Consider the following 20,526-nt stretch of genomic DNA (forward strand, 5'->3'; position numbering starts at 1 on the left):
TGGGGTCAGTGTAGGGTGAAGGGTTAACACTGACAGCATCACGGGGAGGGGTCAGTGAGGGGTGAAGGGTTAACACACTGACAGCATCACGGGGGAGTCAGTGAGGGATGAAGGGTTAACACTGACAGCATCACGGGGAGGGGTCAGTGAGGGGTGAAAGGTTAACACTGACAGCATCATGGAGAGGGGTCAGTGAGGGGTGAAGGGTTAACACTGACAGCATCATGGGGGCTGGTGAGGGGTGAAGGGTTAAGACACTGACAGCATTACGGGGGGGTCAGTGAGGGGTGAAAGGTTAATACACTGATAGCATCACGGGACGGGGTCAGTGAGGGGTGAAGGGTTAACACTGACAGCATCACGGGGAGGTCAGTGAGGGGTTAACACCGACAACATCCACGGGTCAGTGTGGGGTGAAGGGTGAACACGCTGGATGCATTGTGGGAGGTCAGTGAGGGGTGAAGGGTTAACATGCTGACAGCATTATGGGAGATCATTGGGGGTGAAGGGTTAACGAGGTGACAGCATTGCAAGGGTCAGTGAGGGGTGAAGGGTTAATATGGCAGCATCAGGGCTGAGGGATCAGTTATCACAGTGACTGAATCAGGCTGTACGACTCTATGACTCACTAGGGACAGAAGGGTTAACATTGACTTGAGGATCGCCATGCAGGGGAATCAGACACAGACCTCTGTCCCATCACCATGTGGGGGAATCACAGACATAGTCCCACATCCCATCACCGTGTGGGGGAATCACAGACACAGACCCACATCCCATCACCGTGTGAGGGAATCACAGACACAGACCCACATCCCATCACCGTGTGGGGGAATCACAGACACAGACCCACATCCCATCACCGTGTGAGGGAGTCACGGACACAGACCCCTGTCCCATCACCGTGTGGGGGAATCACAGACACAGACCCACATCCCATCACCGTGTGGGGGAATCAGACACAGACCCACATCCCATCACCGTGTGGGGGAGTCACAGATGCAGACCCACATCCCATCACCATGTGGGGGAATCACAGACGCAGACCCACATCCCATCACCGTGTGGGGGAGTCACAGACACAGACCCCTGTCCCATCACCGTGTGGGGGAATCACAGACGCAGACCCACATCCCATCACCATGTGGGGGAGTCACAGACACAGACCCACATCCCATCACATGTGGGGGAATCACGGACACAGACCCACATCCATCACCGTGTGGAGGAATCACAGACACAGGACCCACATCCCATCACCATGTGGGGGAATCACGGACACAGACCCACATCCCATCACCGTGTGGGGGTGTCACAGACACAGACCCACATCCCATCACCGTGTGGGGGTGTCACAGACACAGACCCACATCCCATCACCGTGTGGGGGAATCACAGACACAGACCCACATCCCATCACCGTGTGGGGGAGTCACAGACACAGACCCACATCCCATCACCGTGTGGGGGAATCACAGACACAGACCCACATCCCATCACCGTGTGGGGGAATCACAGACACAGACCCCTGTCCCATCACCGTGTGAGGGAATCACAGACACAGACCCACATCCCATCACCGTGTGGGGGAATCACAGACACAGACCCACATCCCATCACCGTGTGGGGGAATCACAGACACAGACCCACATCCCATCACCGTGTGGGGGAATCAGACACAGACCCACATCCCATCACCGTGTGGGGGAGTCACAGACACAGACCCACATCCCATCACCGTGTGGGGGGAATCACAGACACAGACCCACATCCCATCACCGTGTGGGGGTGTCACAGACACAGACCCCTGTCCCATCACCATGTGGGGGAGTCACAGACACAGACCCCTGTCCCATCACCGTGTGGGGGAGTCACAGACACAGACCCACATCCCATCACCGTGTGAGGGAAATCACAGACAGAGACCCACATCCCATCACCGTGTGGGGGAATCAGACACAGACCCACATCCCATCACCGTGTGGGGGAGTCACAGATGCAGACCCACATCCCATCACCATGTGGGGGAATCACAGACCCAGACCCCTGTCCCATCACCGTGTGGGGGAATCACAGACGCAGACCCACATCCCATCACCGTGTGGGGGAATCACAGACACAGACCCACATCCCATCACCGTGTGGGGGAATCACAGACGCAGACCCACATCCCATCACCGTGTGGGGGAGTCACAGACACAGACCCCTGTCCCATCACCGTGTGGGGGAATCACAGATGCAGACCCACATCCCATCACCATGTGGGGGAGTCACAGACACAGACCCACATCCCATCACCATGTGGGGGAATCACGGACACAGACCCACATCCCATCACCGTGTGGGGGAATCACAGACACAGACCCACATCCCATCACCGTGTGAGGGAATCACAGACACAGACCCACATCCCATCACCGTGTGGGGGAATCACAGACACAGACCCACATCCCATCACCGTGTGGGGGAGTCACAGACACAGACCCCTGTCCCATCACCGTGTGGGGGAATCACAGATGCAGACCCACATCCCATCACCATGTGGGGGAGTCACAGACACAGACCCACATCCCATCACCATGTGGGGGAATCACGGACACAGACCCACATCCCATCACCGTGTGGGGGAATCACAGACACAGACCCACATCCCATCACCGTGTGAGGGAATCACAGACACAGACCCACATCCCATCACCGTGTGGGGAATCACAGACACAGACCCACATCCCATCACCGTGTGGGGGAATCACAGACGCAGACCCACATCCCATCACCGTGTGGGGGAGTCACAGACACAGACCCCTGTCCCATCACCGTGTGGGGGAATCACAGATGCAGACCCACATCCATCACCATGTGGGGGAGTCACAGACACAGACCCACATCCCATCACCCATGTGGGGAATCACGGACACAGACCCACATCCCATCACCGTGTGGGGGAATCACAGACACAGACCCACATCCCATCACCGTGTGAGGGAATCACAGACACAGACCCACATCCCATCACGTGTGGGGGAATCACAGACACAGACCCACATCCCATCACCGTGTGGGGGAATCACAGACACAGACCCACATCCCATCACCGTGTGAGGGAATCACAGACACAGACCCACATCCCATCACCGTGTGGGGGAATCACAGACACAGACCCACATCCCATCACCGTGTGAGGGAATCACAGACACAGACCCACATCCCATCACCGTGTGGGGGAATCACAGACACAGACCCACATCCCATCACCGTGTGGGGGAATCAGACACAGACCCACATCCCATCACCGTGTGGGGGAATCACAGACACAGACCCACATCCCATCACCGTGTGAGGGAATCACAGACACAGACCCACATCCCATCACCATGTGGGGGAATCACAGACACGGACCCTCTGAGTGCTGCAGCTTTGTCGTGTGATAATTGAGCTGAAGTTTGTGGGGATGTGGACCTCTGACAAAGAGCTGAGCTTTGGTGGAGATTTGGGTCCCTGACAAGGAGCCAGTAACTCGGGGAAGTGTCTACGTTGAGATGATCACTGTCTCCCCCTCTGGGCCGGGGTGCAGTGGTCATTGCTGGGCAGTGAGGAGCTTTGTGTTGATAGAGTATTCTGACTCCAGACCACCGCCCCCACCCCCCTGCCTCACTCATTCACACTCTGTCTTCCCCCAGGGTCCTGTCAGAGGTGGATTTTGAGGAGCGTTTTGCCGAGCTGCCGGAGTTCCGGCCGGAGGAGGTTCTGCCCTCCCCGACGTTACAGGCCCTCACCACCTCACCCAGAGCCATTCTCAGCAGCTACAGGAAGAAGAGGAAGAATTCGACAGGTGAGACTCCAGGCTCCCTCAGCGTCTGTCCCTGTGCCATCCCGTCCGCCATGTATCTCTAACAATCACCATCATTCTCCCAGTGCAAATGGAAGCAATTCGTGGTGCGTGATAAAGCACTCTGGGACAGTCAGCAACATCGACAGGAGGCTCCAACCGGCAGTGTGAACCGCTGTCTGTCCGACTGTCAACTTCACTACATTCATCAAGAGATGTTTCGACATCTCTCCCCGTCCATTTATTTTCCTCACTCAAACTCTGTCCCTTTCTCTGTTCCTTACTACCTCTGCGCCCGGGCCCCAGCCCCCTCCCCCTGTGCCCGGGACCACCCCCACCTCCCCCCTGCGCCCGCCACCCCGTCCCATGCGCCCGGCACCCCGCCCCCTCCCCCTGTGCCTGGGACCTCCCCCCTGCGCCCGCCAACCCGCCCCCTCCCCCCTGCGCCCGCCACCCCCGCCCCATACGCCCGGCACCCCGCCCCCTCCCCCTGTGCCCGGGACCCCTCCTGCGCTCAATCTTGGGCTCCTACCCCCATCCCCTCTCTCTCTGCTGTTTTCTTTTTCCCATGTTGGAGTGATTCCCTCACTTTATTATTTATTATCAGGATGAGGTCACAATTGGCAAGCTGACATTTTTTTTACCATCTCTCATTTCCCATTTGGTCCCTCAGCTTATTTCTCTACCCCTGTCTATCTCTCACCCCCTCCCTCGCCCTCTTTCCCTCCCTTCCTCGCCCTCTTTCCCTCCCTTCCTCGCCCACTTTCCCTCCTCCCTCGCCCTCTTTCCCTCCCTCCCTCTCTCTTTCCCTCCCTCCCTCTCTCTTTCTCTTACTTTCTTCCCCTTCGCCCTTCTCCCCCCTACATTCGCCCTTCTCCCCCCTCCATTCGCCCTTCTCCCCCCCTCCATTCGCCCTTCTCCCCCCTCCATTCGCCCTTCTCCCCCCTCCATTCGCCGTCTCCCCCCTCCATTCGCCCGTCTCCCCCCTCCATTCGCCCGTCTCCCCCCTCCATTCGCCCGTCTCCCCCCTCCATTCGCCCGTCTCCCCCCCTCCATTCGCCCGTCTCCCCCCTCCATTCGCCCGTCTCCCCCCTCCATTCGCCCGTCTCCCCCCTCCATTCGCCCGTCTCCCCCCTCCATTCGCCCGTCTCCCCCCTCCATTCGCCCGTCTCCCCCCTCCATTCGCCCGTCTCCCCCCTCCATTCGCCCGTCTCCCCCCTCCATTCGCCCGTCTCCCCCCTCCATTCGCCCGTCTCCCCCCTCCATTCGCCCGTCTCCCCCCTCCATTCGCCCGTCTCCCCCCTCCATTCGCCCGTCTCCCCCCTCCATTTCGCCCTTCTCCCCCCTCCGTTCGCCCTTCTCCCCCCTCCGTTCGCCCTTCTCCCCCCTCCGTTCGCCCTTCTCCCCCCTCCGTTCGCCCTTCTCCCCCCTCCGTTCGCCCTTCTCCCCCCTCCGTTCGCCCGTCTCCCCCCTCCGTTCGCCCGTCTCCCCCCTCCGTTCGCCCGTCTCCCCCCTCCGTTCGCCCGTCTCCCCCCTCCGTTCGCCGTCTCCCCCCTCCGTCGCCCGTCTCCCCCCTCCGTTCGCCCGTCTCCCCCCTCCGTTCGCCCGTCTCCCCCCTCCGTTCGCCCGTCTCCCCCCTCCGTTCGCCCGTCTCCCCCCTCCGTTCGCCCGTCTCCCCCCTCCGTTCGCCCGTCTCCCCCCTCCGTTCGCCCGTCTCCCCCTCCGTTCGCCCGTCTCCCCCCTCCGTTCGCCCGTCTCCCCCCTCCGTTCGCCCGTCTCCCCCCTCCGTTCGCCCGTCTCCCCCCTCCGTTCGCCCGTCTCCCCCCTCCGTTCGCCCGTCTCCCCCTCCGTTCGCCCGTCTCCCCCTCCGTTCGCCCGTCTCCCCCCTCCGTTCGCCCGTCTCCCCCTCCGTTCGCCCGTCTCCCCCCTCGTTCGCCCGTCTCCCCCCTCCGTTCGCCGTCTCCCCCCTCCGTTCGCCCGTCTCCCCCCCTCCGTTCGCCCGTCTCCCCCCCTCCGTTCGCCCGTCTCCCCCCCTCCGTTCGCCCGTCTCCCCCCCTCCGTTCGCCCGTCTCCCCCCCTCCGTTCGCCCGTCTCCCCCCTCCGTTCGCCCGTCTCCCCCCCTCCGTTCGCCCGTCTCCCCCCCTCCGTTCGCCCGTCTCCCCCCCTCCGTTCGCACCGTCTCCCCCCTCCGTTCGCACCGTCTCCCCCCCTCCGTTCGCCCGTCTCCCCCCTCCGTTCGCCCGTCTCCCCCCCTCCGTTCGCCGTCTCCCCCCTCCGTTCGCCCGTCTCCCCCCCTCCGTTCGCCCGTCTCCCCCCCTCCGTTCGCCCGTCTCCCCCCCTCCGTTCGCCCGTCTCCCCCCCTCCGTTCGCCCGTCTCCCCCCCTCCGTTCGCCCGTCTCCCCCCCTCCGTTCGCCCGTCTCCCCCCTCCGTTCGCCCGTCTCCCCCCTCCGTTCGCCGTCTCCCCCCCTCCGTTCGCCCGTCTCCCCCCTCCGTTCGCCCGTCTCCCCCCCTCCGTTCGCCCGGTCTCCCCCCCTCCGTTCGCGCGTCTCCCCCCTCCGTTCGCCCGTCTCCCCCCTCCGTTCGCCCGTCTCCCCCCCTCCGTTCGCCCGTCTCCCCGCCCCACTCCTCCTCCTCTCCCCCCGCCCCACTCCTCCTCCTCTCCCCCCGCCCCACTCCTCCTCCTCTCCCCCGCCCCACTCCTCCTCCTCTCCCCCCGCCCCACTCCTCCTCCTCTCCCCCCGCCCACTCCTCCTCCTCTCCCCCCGCCCCACTCCTCCTCCTCTCCCCCGCCCCACTCCGTCTCCTCCTCTCCCCCGCCCCACTCCGTCTCCTCTCTCCCCCGCCCCACTCCGTCTCCTCCTCTCCCCCCGCCCCACTCCGTCTCCTCCTCTCCCCCCGCCCCACTCCGTCTCCTCATCTCTTTTCCCCCCCCCCCCCCCGTCTCCTCATCTCTTTTCCCCCCCCCCCGTCTCCTCATCTCTTTTCCCCCCCCCCCCCGTCTCCTCATCTCTTTTCCCCCCCCCCCCGTCTCCTCATCTCTTTTCCCCCCCCCCCGTCTCCTCATCTCTTTCCCCCCCCCCCCCCCGTCTCCTCATCTCTTTCCCCCCCCCCCCCGTCTCCTCATCTCTTTTCCCCCCCACCCCCGTCTCCTCATCTCTTTCCCCCCCCCCCCCCCGTCTCCTCTCCCCCCGCCCACTCCTCCTCCTCTCCCCCGCCCCACTCCGTCTCCTCCTCTCCCCCCGCCCCACTCCGTCTCCTCCTCTCCCCCGCCCCACTCCGTCTCCTCATCTCTTTTCCCCCCCCCCCCCCGTCTCCTCATCTCTTTTCCCCCCCCCCCCGTCTCCTCATCTCTTTTCCCCCCCCCCCCCCGTCTCCTCATCTCTTTCCCCCCCCCCCCCGTCTCCTCATCTCTTTCCCCCCCCCCCGTCTCCTCATCTCTTTTCCCCCCCACCCCCGTCTCCTCATCTCTTTCCCCCCCCCCCCCCCCCCCGTCTCCTCTACCCCCGCCCCACTCCTCCTCCTCATCTCTTTCCCCCCCCCCCCCCCCCCCCCCCCCGGTCTCCTCCTCATCTCTTTTCCCCACCCCCCCCCCCCCCCCCCCCCCCGGTCTCCTCCTCATCTCTTTCCCCACCCCCCCCCCCCCCCCCCCGTCTCCTCCTCATCTCTTTTCTTCCCCCCCCCCCCCGTCGTCTCCTCATCTCTTGCCCCCTGTCTGTATCCCCCACACCTCCTTGCCCACCTCCTCTCTGTTCCATGCCTCATCCCTGTCCTCTGGTTTTCCCACAGATCTGGACTCCTCCACTGAGGACCCAATCTCTCCGAAGAGGAAGATCCGCCGTCGTTCCAGTTGCAGCTCCGAACCCAACACACCAAAGAGTGCGAACCGTGAGGGCGACATCTTCACCTTCGACAAGCCTGGTACGCAGAGGGTCAGAGGGCAGACCCGGGGGGTTGAGGTGTAGAAAGCCAGGGTCAAAGCCCAGCACCGTGAATTTATATAATGCCTTTAGCCTTGTAAATGTCCCAAACCACTTCACAGGAACGATTATCAAACTAAGTTTGATATTGAGCCACATGAGTTTTATGGTGCATCTTGAAAGAGAGATAGAGAGGTTTAGGGAAGGAATTCCACAGCTTAGGGCCCGATAGCTGAAGGCATGGCCGCCAATGGTCGGGATGGACGAAAGACCAGAATTACTGGAGCGCAGACATCTCAGAGGGTTGTGGAGCTGGAGGAGGTTACAGAGATAGGGAGGGTTGTGGGGACTGGAGGGGGTTACAGAGGTAAGGGAGGGTTGTAGGGGCTGGAGGAGGTTACAGAGATAGGGAGGGTTGCAGGGGCTGGAGGAGGTTACAGAGATAGGGAGGATTGTTGAGGCTGGAGGAGGTTACAGAGATAAGGAGGATTGTAGGGGCTGGAGGAGGTTACAGAGATAAGGAGGATTGTAGGGGCTGGAGGGGGTTACAGAGATAGGGAGGATTGTAGGGGCTGGAGGAGGTTACAGAGATAGGGAGGATTGTTGAGGCTGAGGAGGTTACAGAGATAAGGAGGATTGTAGGGGCTGGAGGAGGTTACAGAGATAAGGAGGATTGTAGGGGCTGGAGGGGGTTACAGAGATAGGGAGGATTGTAGGGGCTGGAGGAGGTTACAGAGATAAGGAGGATTGTAGGGGCTGGAGGGGGTTACAGAGATAGGGAGGATTGTAGGGGCTGGAGGAGGTTACAGAGATAGGGAGGATTGTAGGGGCTGGAGGAGGTTACAGAGATAGGGAGGGTTATCAGAGGTTACTGAGATTGGGAGGATTGTAGGGGCTGGAGGAGTTTACAGAGATAGGGAGGGTTGTGGGGACTGGAGGGGGTTACAGAGATAGGGAGGGTTGTAGGGGCTGGAGGAGGTTACAGAGATAGGGAGGGTTGTAAAGGCTGGAGGAGGTTACAGAGATAGGGAGGGTTGTGGGGCTGGAGGAGATTACAGAGATAGGGAGGGTTGTCATAGGTTACAGAGATAGGGAGGGTTGTAAGGGCTGGAGGAGGTTACAGAGATAGGGAAGGTTTTAGGGGCTGGAGGAGGTTACTAAGGTTGGGAGGGTTGTAGGGGCTGGAGGAGGTTACAGAGATAGGGAGGGTTGCGGGGACTGGAGCAGTTTACAGAGATAGGGAGGGTTGTAGGGACTGGAGGGGGTTTCAGACATAGGGAGGGTTGTCGGAGGTTTCAGAGATAGGGAGGGTTGTCGGAGGTTACAGCGATAGGGAGGGTTGTCGGAGGTTACAGAGATAGGGAAGGTTGTAGGAGGTTACAGAGATAGGGAGGGTTGTCGGAGGTTACAGAGATAGGGAGGGTTGTAGGGACTGGAGGGGGTTACAGAGATAGGGAGGGTGGTAGGGACTGGAGGGGGTTACAGAGATAGGGAGGGTTGTAGGGACTGGAGGAGGTGACAGAGATAGGGAGGGTTGTAGGGACTGGAGCAGGTTACAGAGATAGGGAGGGTTTTAGGGGCTGCTGGAGGTTACAGAGATAGGGAGGGTTGCGGGGGCTGGAGAAGGTGACGGATTTAGGGAGGGTTGTAGGGGCTGGAGAAGGTTACAGAGATAGGGAGGGTTTTAGGGGCTGCTGGAGGTTACAGAGATAGGGAGGGTTGTAGGGACTGGAGGAGGTTACAGAGATAGGGAGGGTTGTAGGGACTGGAGCAGGTTACAGAGATAGGAAGGGTTGCGGGGGCTGGAGAAGGTGACGGATTGAGGGAGGGTTGCAGGGGCTGGAGAAGGTTACAGAGATAGGGAGGGTTGTGGGGACTGGAGGGAGTTACAGAGATAGGGCGGATTGTCGGGGCTGGAGGAGATTACAAAGATAAGGAGGGTTGTAGGGACTGGAGGGGGTTACAGAGATGGGCAGGGTTGTAGGGACTGGAGGGGGTTACAGAGATAGGGAGGGTTGTAGGGACTGGAGGAGGTTACAGAGATAAGGAGGATTGTAGGGGCTGGAGGAGGTTACAGAGATAGGGAGGGTTGTGGGGACTGGAGGGGGTTACAGAGATAGGGAGGATTGTTGAGGCTGGAGGAGGTTTCAGAGATAAGGAGGATTGTAGGGGCTGGAGGAGGTTACAGAGATAAGGAGGATTGTAGGGGCTGGAGGAGGTTACAGAGATAGGCAGGGTTGTAGGGGCTGGAGGAGATTACAGAGATAGGGAGGGTTGTCAGAGGTTACAGAGATAGGGAGGGTGGTAGGGACTGGAGGGGATTACAGAGATAGGGAGGGTTGTAGGGACTGGAGAAGGTGACGGATTTAGGGAGGGTTGTAGGGGCTGGAGAAGGTTACAGAGATAGGGATGGTTGTCAGAGGTTACAGAGATTGGGAGGGTTGTAAGGGCTGGAGGAGGTTACAGAGATAGGGAAGGTTGTAGGAGCTGGAGGAGGTTACAGAGATAGGGAGGGTTTTAGGGGCTGCTGGAGGTTACAGAGATAGGGAGGGTTGTGGGGACTGGAGGGGGTTACAGAGATAGGGAGGATTGTCGGGGCTGGAGGAGGTTACAAAGATAAGGAGGGTTGTAGGGACTGGAGGGGTTACAGAGATGGGTGGGTTATAGGGACTGGAGGGGGTTACAGTGATAGGCAGGGTTGTAGGGACTGGAGGGGGTTACAGAGATAGGGAGGGTTGTAGGGACTGGAGGAGGTTACAGAGGTAGGGAGGGTTGTAGGGACTGGAGGGGGTTACAGTGATAAAGAGGGTTGTAGGGACTGGAGGAGGTTACAGAGATATGGAGGGTTGTCGGGACTGGAGGGGTTTACAGTGATGGGGAAGGTTGTAGGGACTGGAGGGGGTTACAGAGATAGGGAGGGTTGTTGGGGCTGGAGGGGGTTACAGTGATAGGGAAGGTTGTCGGGGCTGGAGGGGTTTACAGTGATAGGGAGGGTTGTAGGGGCTGGAGGGGTTTTACAGTGATAGGGAGGGTTGTAGGGGCTGGAGGAGGTTACAGAGATAGGGAGGGTTGTAAGGGCTGGAGGAGGTTACAGAGATAGGGAAGGTTGTAGGGGCTGGAGGAGGTTACTAAGATTGGGAGGGTTGTAGGGGCTGGAGGAGGTTACAGAGATAGGGAGGGTTGCAGGGACTGGAGCAGTTTACAGAGATAGGGAGGGTTGTAGGGACTGGAGGGGGTTACAGAGATAGGGAGGGTTGTCGGAGGTTTCAGAGATACGGAGGGTTGTCGGAGGTTACAGAGATAGGGAGGGTTGTCGGAGGTTACAGAGATAGGAGGGTTGTCGGAGGTTACAGAGATAGGGAGGGTTGTCGGAGGTTACAGAGATAGGGAGGGTTGTCGGAGGTTACAGAGATAGGGAGGGTTGTCGGAGGTTACAGAGATAGTGAGGGTTGTCGGAGGTTACAGAGATAGGGAGGGTTGTCGGAGGTTACAGAGATAGGGAGGGTTGTCGGAGGTTACAGAGATAGGGAGGGTTGTCGGAGGTTACAGAGATAGGGAGGGTTGTCGGAGGTTACAGAGATAGGGAGGGTTGTCGGAGGTTACAGAGATAGGGAGGGTTGTCGGAGGTTACAGAGATAGGGAGGGTTGTCGGAGGTTACAGAGATAGGGAGGGTTGTCGGAGGTTACAGAGATAGGGAGGGTTGTCGGAGGTTACAGAGATAGGGAGGGTTGTCGGAGGTTACAGAGATAGGGAGGGTTGTCGGAGGTTACAGAGATAGGGAGGGTTGTCGGAGGTTACAGAGATAGGGAGGGTTGTCGGAGGTTACAGAGATAGGGAGGGTTGTCGGAGGTTACAGAGATAGGGAGGGTTGTCGGAGGTTACAGAGATAGGGAGGGTTGTCGGAGGTTACAGAGATAGGGAGGGTTGTCGGAGGTTACAGAGATAGGGAGGGTTGTCGGAGGTTACAGAGATAGGGAGGGTTGTCGGAGGTTACAGAGATGGGGAGGGTTGTCGGAGGTTACAGAGATGGGGAGGGTTGTCGGAGGTTACAGAGATGGGGAGGGTTGTCGGAGGTTACAGAGATGGGGAGGGTTGTCGGAGGTTACAGAGATGGGGAGGGTTGTCGGAGGTTACAGAGATGGGGAGGGTTGTCGGAGGTTACAGAGATGGGGAGGGTTGTCGGAGGTTACAGAGATGGGGAGGGTTGTCGGAGGTTACAGAGATGGGGAGGGTTGTCGGAGGTTACAGAGATGGGGAGGGTTGTCGGAGGTTACAGAGATGGGGAGGGTTGTCGGAGGTTACAGAGATGGGGAGGGTTGTCGGAGGTTACAGAGATGGGGAGGGTTGTCGGAGGTTACAGAGATGGGGAGGGTTGTCGGAGGTTACAGAGATGGGGAGGGTTGTCGGAGGTTACAGAGATGGGGAGGGTTGTCGGAGGTTACAGAGATGGGGAGGGTTGTCGGAGGTTACAGAGATGGGGAGGGTTGTCGGAGGTTACAGAGATGGGGAGGGTTGTCGGAGGTTACAGAGATGGGGAGGGTTGTCGGAGGTTACAGAGATAGGGAGGGTTGTCGGAGGTTACAGAGATGGGGAGGTTGTCGGAGGTTACAGAGATGGGGAGGGTTGTCGGAGGTTACAGAGATGGGGAGGGTTTTTTTTTTTTTTTTTAATAAAGGTGGCCTTTATACCCCAGGCCCCTTTTATATATTTTATGTCGAGGGGGCCTTTATTCCTCAGGCCCCCTTTATACATTTTTTATGTCGAGGGGGCCTTTATTCCTCAGGCCCCCTTTATATACACACTTATATTTTTAAAATAACTTTATTAAAACCAGATAAATAAACAAAAAACTCAAATTAAAATGCCATTCTCGGCGTCGACGATGCACTCCAGTCCCTGCGGTGCCCACCGGTCGCGGAAGGCCTCAAGCGTACCGGCGGACACCGCATGCTCGGAGGTTACAGAGATGGGGAGGGTTGTCGGAGGTTACAGAGATAGGGAGGGTTGTCGGAGGTTACAGAGATAGGGAGGGTTGTCGGAGGTTACAGAGATAGGGAGGGTTGTCGGAGGTTACAGAGATAGGGAGGGTTGTCGGAGGTTACAGAGATAGGGAGGGTTGTCGGAGGTTACAGAGATAGGGAGGGTTGTCGGAGGTTACAGAGATAGGGAGGGTTGTCGGAGGTTACAGAGATAGGGAGGGTTGTCGGAGGTTACAGAGATAGGGAGGGTTGTCGGAGGTTACAGAGATAGGGAGGGTTGTCGGAGGTTACAGAGATAGGGAGGGTTGTCGGAGGTTACAGAGATAGGGAGGGTTGTCGGAGGTTACAGAGATAGGGAGGGTTGTCGGAGGTTACAGAGATAGGGAGGGTTGTCGGAGGTTACAGAGATGGGGAGGGTTGTCGGAGGTTACAGAGATGGGGAGGGTTGTCGGAGGTTACAGAGATGGGGAGGGTTGTCGGAGGTTACAGAGATGGGGAGGGTTGTCGGAGGTTACAGAGATGGGGAGGGTTGTCGGAGGTTACAGAGATGGGGAGGGTTGTCGGAGGTTACAGAGATGGGGAGGGTTGTCGGAGGTTACAGAGATGGGAGGGTTTGTCGGAGGTTACAGAGATGGGGAGGGTTGTCGGAGGTTACAGAGATGGGGAGGGTTGTCGGAGGTTACAGAGATGGGGAGGGTTGTCGGAGGTTACAGAGATGGGGAGGGTTGTCGGAGGTTACAGAGATGGGGAGGGTTGTCGGAGGTTACAGAGATGGGGAGGGTTGTCGGAGGTTACAGAGATGGGGAGGGTTGTCGGAGGTTACAGAGATGGGGAGGGTTGTCGGAGGTTACAGAGATGGGGAGGTTGTCGGAGGTTACAGAGATGGGGAGGGTTGTCGGAGGTTACAGAGATGGGGAGGGTTGTCGGAGGTTACAGAGATGGGGAGGGTTGTCGGAGGTTACAGAGATGGGGAGGGTTGTCGGAGGTTACAGAGATGGGGAGGGTTGTCGGAGGTTACAGAGATGGGGAGGGTTGTCGGAGGTTACAGAGATGGGAGGGTTGTCGGAGGTTACAGAGATGGGGAGGGTTGTCGGAGGTTGCAGAGATGGGGAGGGTTGTCGGAGGTTGCAGAGATGGGGAGGGTTGTCGGAGGTTGCAGAGATGGGGAGGGTTGTCGGAGGTTGCAGAGATGGGGAGGGTTGTCGGAGGTTGCAGAGATGGGGAGGGTTGTCGGAGGTTGCAGAGATGGGGAGGGTTGTCGGAGGTTGCAGAGATGGGGAGGGTTGTCGGAGGTTGCAGAGATGGGGAGGGTTGTCGGAGGTTGCAGAGATGGGGAGGGTTGTCGGAGGTTGCAGAGATGGGGAGGGTTGTCGGAGGTTGCAGAGATGGGGAGGGTTGTCGGAGGTTGCAGAGATGGGGAGGGTTGTCGGAGGTTGCAGAGATGGGGAGGGTTGTCGGAGATTGCAGAGATGGGGAGGGTTGTCGGAGGTTGCAGAGATGGGGAGGGTTGTCGGAGGTTGCAGAGATAGGGAGGGTTGTTGGGACTGTAGGGGGTTACATTGTTAGGGACGGTTGTCGGGACTGGAGGGGGTTACAGAGATAGGGAGGGTGGTAGGGACTGGAGGGGGTTACAGAGATAGGGAGGGTTGTAGGGACTGGAGGAGGTTACAGAGATAGGAAGGGTTGCGGGGGCTGGAGAAGGTGACGGATTTAGGGAGGGTTGTAGGGGCTGGAGAAGGTTACAGAGATAGGGAAGGTTGTAGGGGCTGGAGGAGGTTACAGAGATGGGGAGGGTTTTAGGGGCTGCTGGAGGTTACAGAGATAGGGAGGGTTGTGGGGACTGGAGGGGGTTACAGAGATAGGGAGGTTTGTCGGGGCTGGAGGAGGTTACAAAGATAAGGAGGGTTGTAGGGACTGGAGGGGGTTACAGAGATGGGTGGGTTATAGGGACTGGAGGGGGTTACAGAGATAGGGAGGGTTGCAGGGACTGGAGGAGGTTACAGTGATAGGCAGGGTTGTAGGGACTGGAGGGGGTTACAGAGGTAGGGAGGGTTGTAGGGACTGGAGGGGGTTACAGAGATGGGTGGGTTATCGGGACTGGAGGGGGTTACAGTGATAGGCAGGGTTGTAGGGACTGGAGGGGGTTACAGAGGTAGGGAGGGTTGTAGGGACTGGAGGGGGTTACAGTGATAGAGAGGGTTGTAGGGACTGGAGGAGGTTACAGTGATAGGCAGGGTTGTAGGGACTGGAGGGGGTTACAGAGGTAGGGAGGGTTGTAGGGACTGGAGGGGGTTACAGAGGTAGGGAGGGTTGTAGGGACTGGAGGGGGTTACAGAGATGGGGGGTGGGGGTGAGGCCGGGGAAGGATTTGAATACAAGGATGAGAATTTTAAAATCGAGGTGTTGCTTCACTGGGAGTCAGTGTAGGTCAGTGAGCACAGGGGGTGATGGGGGAACTGGACTTGGTGTGAGTTAGGACATGGGCAGCAGAGTTGTGGATGAGTTCAAGTTTACAGAGAGTAGAATGTGGGAGAGCAGCCAGGAGAGTGTTGGAATAGTGAAGTCTAGAGGTAATGAATGAGGGTTTCAGCAGCTGATGAGCTGAGACTGGGTGAAGTCAGGGGATGTTACAGAGGTGGAAATGGGTGGTCTTCATGATGGTGCAGACATGTGGTCAGAAGCTCATAATGGGGTCAAATGTGACACCAATCCTCGATAGTTGCCAAGGACAGGTTGGTGTCATTGATGAGGGAGCAAAGGCACGGGCTTCAGTCTTCCCAATATTTAATTGGAGGAAATTTCTGTTCATCCAGTACTGGATGTGCGATAAGCAGTCTGATAATTTAACAACAGCGGAGGAGTTGAGAGAGGTGGTGGTGAGGTAGAGCTGGGTGGCATTAGTGTACATGTGAAAACTAACACTGTGCTTTCGGATGCTGTCGCCGAGGGGCAGCATGTAGATGAGAAATAGGAGGGGGCCAAGGATAGATCCTTGGGAGACACCAAAGACTGAAACATGGAGTTCCAGGAAGGAGAGGCACAGATTTGAGAGACGAGATCACATTCAAGAAAGGGAGTTTGTAGAGGGGGTGGGATTTTGTAAGGACAAGAGGGGCCAAGGATTGGGTTTTTTGAGAGAGATGGTGATGGCAGACTTGTAGTGGATCATACCTTAAGGGAGAGAACCGTTAACAATATTGGGAAGATAGTTTGGGTGGTCAGCAGTTTAATGGGATTGGAGTTGAGGGAACAGGAGGACCCTCGAGGACGTGGAGTTAAGGATTGGAGTCACACACGCAGACACACTGACAGAGAGACAGACACACACAGTCAGTTTACGTAAATCAGTCACTGTTATTTTAGGGGAGTCTCTAATAGACTGACGCCCTGGAGTCTTGTTATGTACCCTCACTCTATATTTCTGAGCTCTGGCTGCCTGTTTTCCCCAGGCTCAGTCACTGGGCAGCAGTTAGGAGCTGGAGCCCTGGCCAATTCAATTCCCTTCCCTCCCCAGTGACACTGACACCAACGGTAGCCCCAAACACCTGCCATGGCTAGCACAGCAGGGAAGAGGCAGGACCCTCGTGTGTCTGAGCCCTGCAGAAGGGCAGGGGAAAGCACTGAGGGCTGTGGTGTGCTCTCCACTCACCTCAGCTGCTGTCTCTTCCCTGCGTCGCTTTGCAGAGCCAGTGAGGAAGGGAAAGTCTGTCTGCATTTCGATAGCGCCTTTCATGAGCTCGGAGTGTCCCCAAAGCGCTTTACGGACTATGACGTACCTTTTGTTTTGAAGTGCTGTAATGGAGGTTACTGACCAGTGCCTCATGAATGTGCCCAAGCAATGAGTGTTGCCTAAATATTCACTGTGATGGGCATCACTGCCAAGCTTGATCCTACCCTGACTCCGATGTGCCACCTGCACTATCCAGTGTTGGTTGCGGGACACTGATGGGAAGTTGGGAATGCTGCCTGATGGTTCTCTCCCTCCAGCAACCGGGTTGCTGGGGGTCGTTCATGCTGCCCCCTCTCTCAGCTGAGAGCAGCTCAGTTCCAGGTGCGACACACGAGCCTGGGAGTTTCTTGGCCTTGGGTAATGCCAGGCTCGCAGCCGCCCGAGGGTGCCCTCCATCGGACAGGGCTGCTGGGCGTGTGGGGTTTGTTTTGGGTTGACCTCTGACCTCTGTTAACCCCGCAGCCGCCCAAGGATCGGACGCCGATGATGTGCTGGCCGACCTGGAGTTTGACAAGGTGCCGTACTCGTCTCTGAGACGTACACTGGACCAACGGCGGGCACTGGTCATGCAGCTCTTCCACGAGCACGGTTTCTTCCCGTCAGGTGAGCCGCTTTGCATGCTGGGTGACAGTAAAGGCGTTGCACTAATTTCCAAATACCTGGGCAACGATATAAACGCCCAAACTCTCCAACACCTTTCCCCCTCTGAGTCTGGGGGCAGCCTGTCACTCCCGTCGTCCCCCCTCCCGCTGGGGGCGTGTGACCCCCCCCCTCCCTCTCCCGCTGGGGGCGTGTGACCCCCCCCCTCCCTCTCCCGCTGGGGGCGTGTGACCCCCCCCCTCCCTCTCCCGCTGGGGGCGTGTGACCCCCCCCCTCCCTCTCCCGCTGGGGGCGTGTGACCCCCCCCCTCCCTCTCCCGCTGGGGGCGTGTGACCCTCCCTCTCCCGCTGGGGGCGTGTGACCCCCCCCCTCCCTCTCCCGCTGGGGGCGTGTGACCCCCCCCCCTCCCTCTCCCGCTGGGGGCGTGTGACCCCCCCCTCCCTCTCCCGCTGGGGGCGTGTGACCCCCCCCCCCTCTCCCGCTGGGGGCGTGTGACCCCCCCCCCCCTCTCCCGCTGGGGGCGTGTGACCCCTCTCCCGCTCGGGGCGCGTGACCCCCCCCCTCCCTCTCCCGCTCGGGGCGCGTGACCCCCCCCCTCCCTCTCCCGCTCGGGGCGCGTGACCCCCCCCCCCTCCCTCTCCCGCTGGGGGCGTGTGACCCCCCCCCTCCCTCTCCCGCTGGGGGCGTGTGACCCCCCCCTCCCTCTCCCGCTGGGGGCGTGTGACCCCCCCCCCTCCCTCTCCCGCTGGGGGCGTGTGACCCCCCCCCTCCCTCTCCCGCTCGGGGCGCGTGACCCCCCCCCCTCCCTCTCCCGCTCGGGGCGCGTGACCCCCCCCCCCCCTCCCTCTCCCGCTGGGGGCGTGTGACCCCCCCCCCCACCTCTCCCGCTGGGGGCGTGTGACCCCCCCCCCCACCTCTCCCGCTGGGGGCGTGTGACCCCCCCCCCCCCCTCTCCCGCTGGGGGCGTGTGACCCCCCCCCCCCTCTCTCCCGCTCGGGGCGCGTGACCCCCCCCTCCCTCTCCCGCTCGGTGCGCGTGACCCTCTCTCCCGTTGCCCCTCTCTCTCTCCCCCCCCCCCACCCCGTCCAGATGTCAGATATGTAGTGGGACAGAATAATCTTTGTGTTGAAATACAAGGAAGTTATACTGAACCTTTTATAAAACACTGCTTCAGCTTCAGTGGGAGTTTTGCGTCCAATTCTGGACACCGTACTTTAGGAAGGATGTCCAGGCCTTGGAGAGGGTGCGGAGGGAGATTTACCAGAATGGTCCCAGGGATGATCGACTTCAGTTAATGTGGAGAGACTGGAGAAGCTGGGATTGTTCTCCTTTAGAGCAGAGAAGGTTAAGGGGGAGATTGAATAGAGATTTTCAAAATCGGGAAGGGTTTTGATGGAGTAAATAAGGAGAAACTGTTTCCAGTGGCAGGAGGGTCAGTAACCAGAGGACAAAGAGTTAAGATAATCGGCAAAAGAACCAGAGGGGGGAGATGAGGAGAAATGTTTTTACTCAGTGAGTTGTTGTGATCTGGAACGCGCTGCCTGAAAGGGGCGGTGGAAGCAGATTCAACAGTAACTTTCAAAAGGGGAATTGGAGAAATACTGGAAGGGGGGGAAATTTACAGGACGAAGGGGAAAGAGGAGGGGAGTGTGGGACTAATTGGGTAGAATCTTCTAAAGAGCCAGCACCGGCACGACGGGCCGAATGGTCTCCTCCTGTGCCGTGAGATTCTATTGCGTCTGATACAGGGCGACAGAACGACAGAGGGGTTCAGGTTGTGAAGTTAGGGCCCAGTTACTGAGAGCTGGTTGCTGACTATCCTCTCTGTCTCTGTCTCTCTCCCAGCTCAAGCCACTGCAGCCTTCCAGGCCCGATACTCGGACATCTTCCCCACCAAGGTGTGCCTGCAGCTGAAGATTCGCGAGGTGCGACAGAAAATCATGCAGACAGCCACCCCGAACGAGCTGCCCCAGTCCTCGCCTTTCCCCCAGTCCCCGTCTGGCCAGCTGTCCCAGGAGTCTCTAGCCAGGGGCGAGGAGGAGGTCGAGGTGGGGGAGGAGCCGGAAAGGGGCGAGAGGTCAGAGCCGCCCCTGGGGGAAAACGCCGACCCTGGCACCAACACTAGGTGATGGCGATAGGATGGGGTCCGACCTGCAAAAAAAAAAATGGTTTTTATTTTATATGTAAAGAGAAACATGAGATCCTGCGCTGTGGGACGTGAAGCAGCCTGTGACCTCCCTTTGGGATTGCTCGATATCAACCTCGTGCCCAAGGAGACTGGCGGTGACCAGCGTCAGGACGAGCATCAGGCGGTCAGCAGCTGTCCGTTTTTGCAGAGAGGGGAGGCGGGACAATGCACGGACGGGTTTCAAACCCCTCCCCTTCCCCCATTTAGCCCCTCCTCGACAGCCCGCGGTCAGGCGACTGGACCCGTTCCAGATGTCTGCACTTGAAGCCCTGCTCACTGCTGCAGTGAGTCAGGGCGCAGAAGGCTTTTTGTTGCTCTGTTGCTTTCGTGAGAGCCTATACACACACACACACACACACACACACACACACACACACACACACAAAACCGCAAAACAAGGAAAACTATACTCCCTCCCCACTTGCCATGTCTGGGGACATAGACCGCTTCTGTTTGTTTCGAGTCTGGTCCTTGCCAGCAGGACACCTTTTTATCAGAACTAATTATATTAGGAGCACTGTACAGATTCCCCACTATATGTTATTGATTCCAGCTGCCCACTCCCAGCTCTCTCTCTCTCCCCTCTGTCACATTCACTCTCTCTCCTTGCTCTGTGCTCTCACTCTGTCACTCTTCTATCTACTTTTCTCTCTCCCCCTTGACCTTCCTCTGTCATTCCTCTCTCCCCACACCCCCCCACTCTCTCCTTTGCTCTCCTCTCCCTTTTTCTCTCTCCACCTCTCATCTTCTCTCTGCTCTTTCTCGTCATCCTACATTTCACTTGCTCTGCTCTCTCTCTCTCTCTCTCTCTCTCCATTTCCTCCTTTTTTCTCTTTTCCCTCCCCAACACACACTCTCTCTCTCACTCCCTCCCCCCTCTTTCCCATTCCCCCCCCCCCACCCACAGGCCTCTCGCTATTTCTTGTGCTGAAGCATTCTGTACAGATTATGTAAAGTTGCTTTGTATTATAGATTGAAGCTGCCCCTAAGGGGCACAATCTCCTAACTGTGCAAAATGTGTTTTTAATACAACCCTTAACATCTGGTCTAACTCACTGTGTAAAGGACGAGTGAACTGAACAGGTACTGTTGTCTCTCCAAGGAGCCCCCTTATCGCTGTCTTGTTTGCTCTCCCTCCCATCTCTCTCGTGTGCCTGTTGGACTCGCCCAGCCAACCCCAGAGGCAAGATAATATTCTGCCAGTTCTTGTAATTTGGAAGGCAGGTGAGACGGCACTACGACAAAAGTTCACCGTGTCTTAAATTCGATGGGAGTAACAGT

The 20,526-nt window shown here is 58.5% G+C and overlaps 1 protein-coding gene across 1 annotated transcript in view; it reads left to right on the top strand.

Annotated features, from left to right (window-relative positions):
- LOC137352868 (protein capicua homolog) overlaps positions 1 to 20,287 on the top strand; it is a 26,621-nt gene extending 6,334 nt beyond the window's left edge. The window contains exons 2-5 of the mRNA XM_068018719.1: positions 3,681 to 3,832; positions 7,617 to 7,748; positions 16,920 to 17,060; positions 18,903 to 20,287. Coding sequence (XP_067874820.1) covers positions 3,681 to 3,832; positions 7,617 to 7,748; positions 16,920 to 17,060; positions 18,903 to 19,186 — 709 coding nt within the window. The 3' untranslated portion in view covers positions 19,187 to 20,287. The remainder of the gene's footprint in view (positions 1 to 3,680; positions 3,833 to 7,616; positions 7,749 to 16,919; positions 17,061 to 18,902) is intronic.
- Positions 20,288 to 20,526: the final 239 nt, after the last annotated feature.

This window comes from Heterodontus francisci, chromosome 39 (genome assembly GCF_036365525.1).
Source record: "Heterodontus francisci isolate sHetFra1 chromosome 39, sHetFra1.hap1, whole genome shotgun sequence".
Classification (NCBI taxonomy): Eukaryota; Metazoa; Chordata; class Chondrichthyes; order Heterodontiformes; family Heterodontidae; genus Heterodontus; species Heterodontus francisci.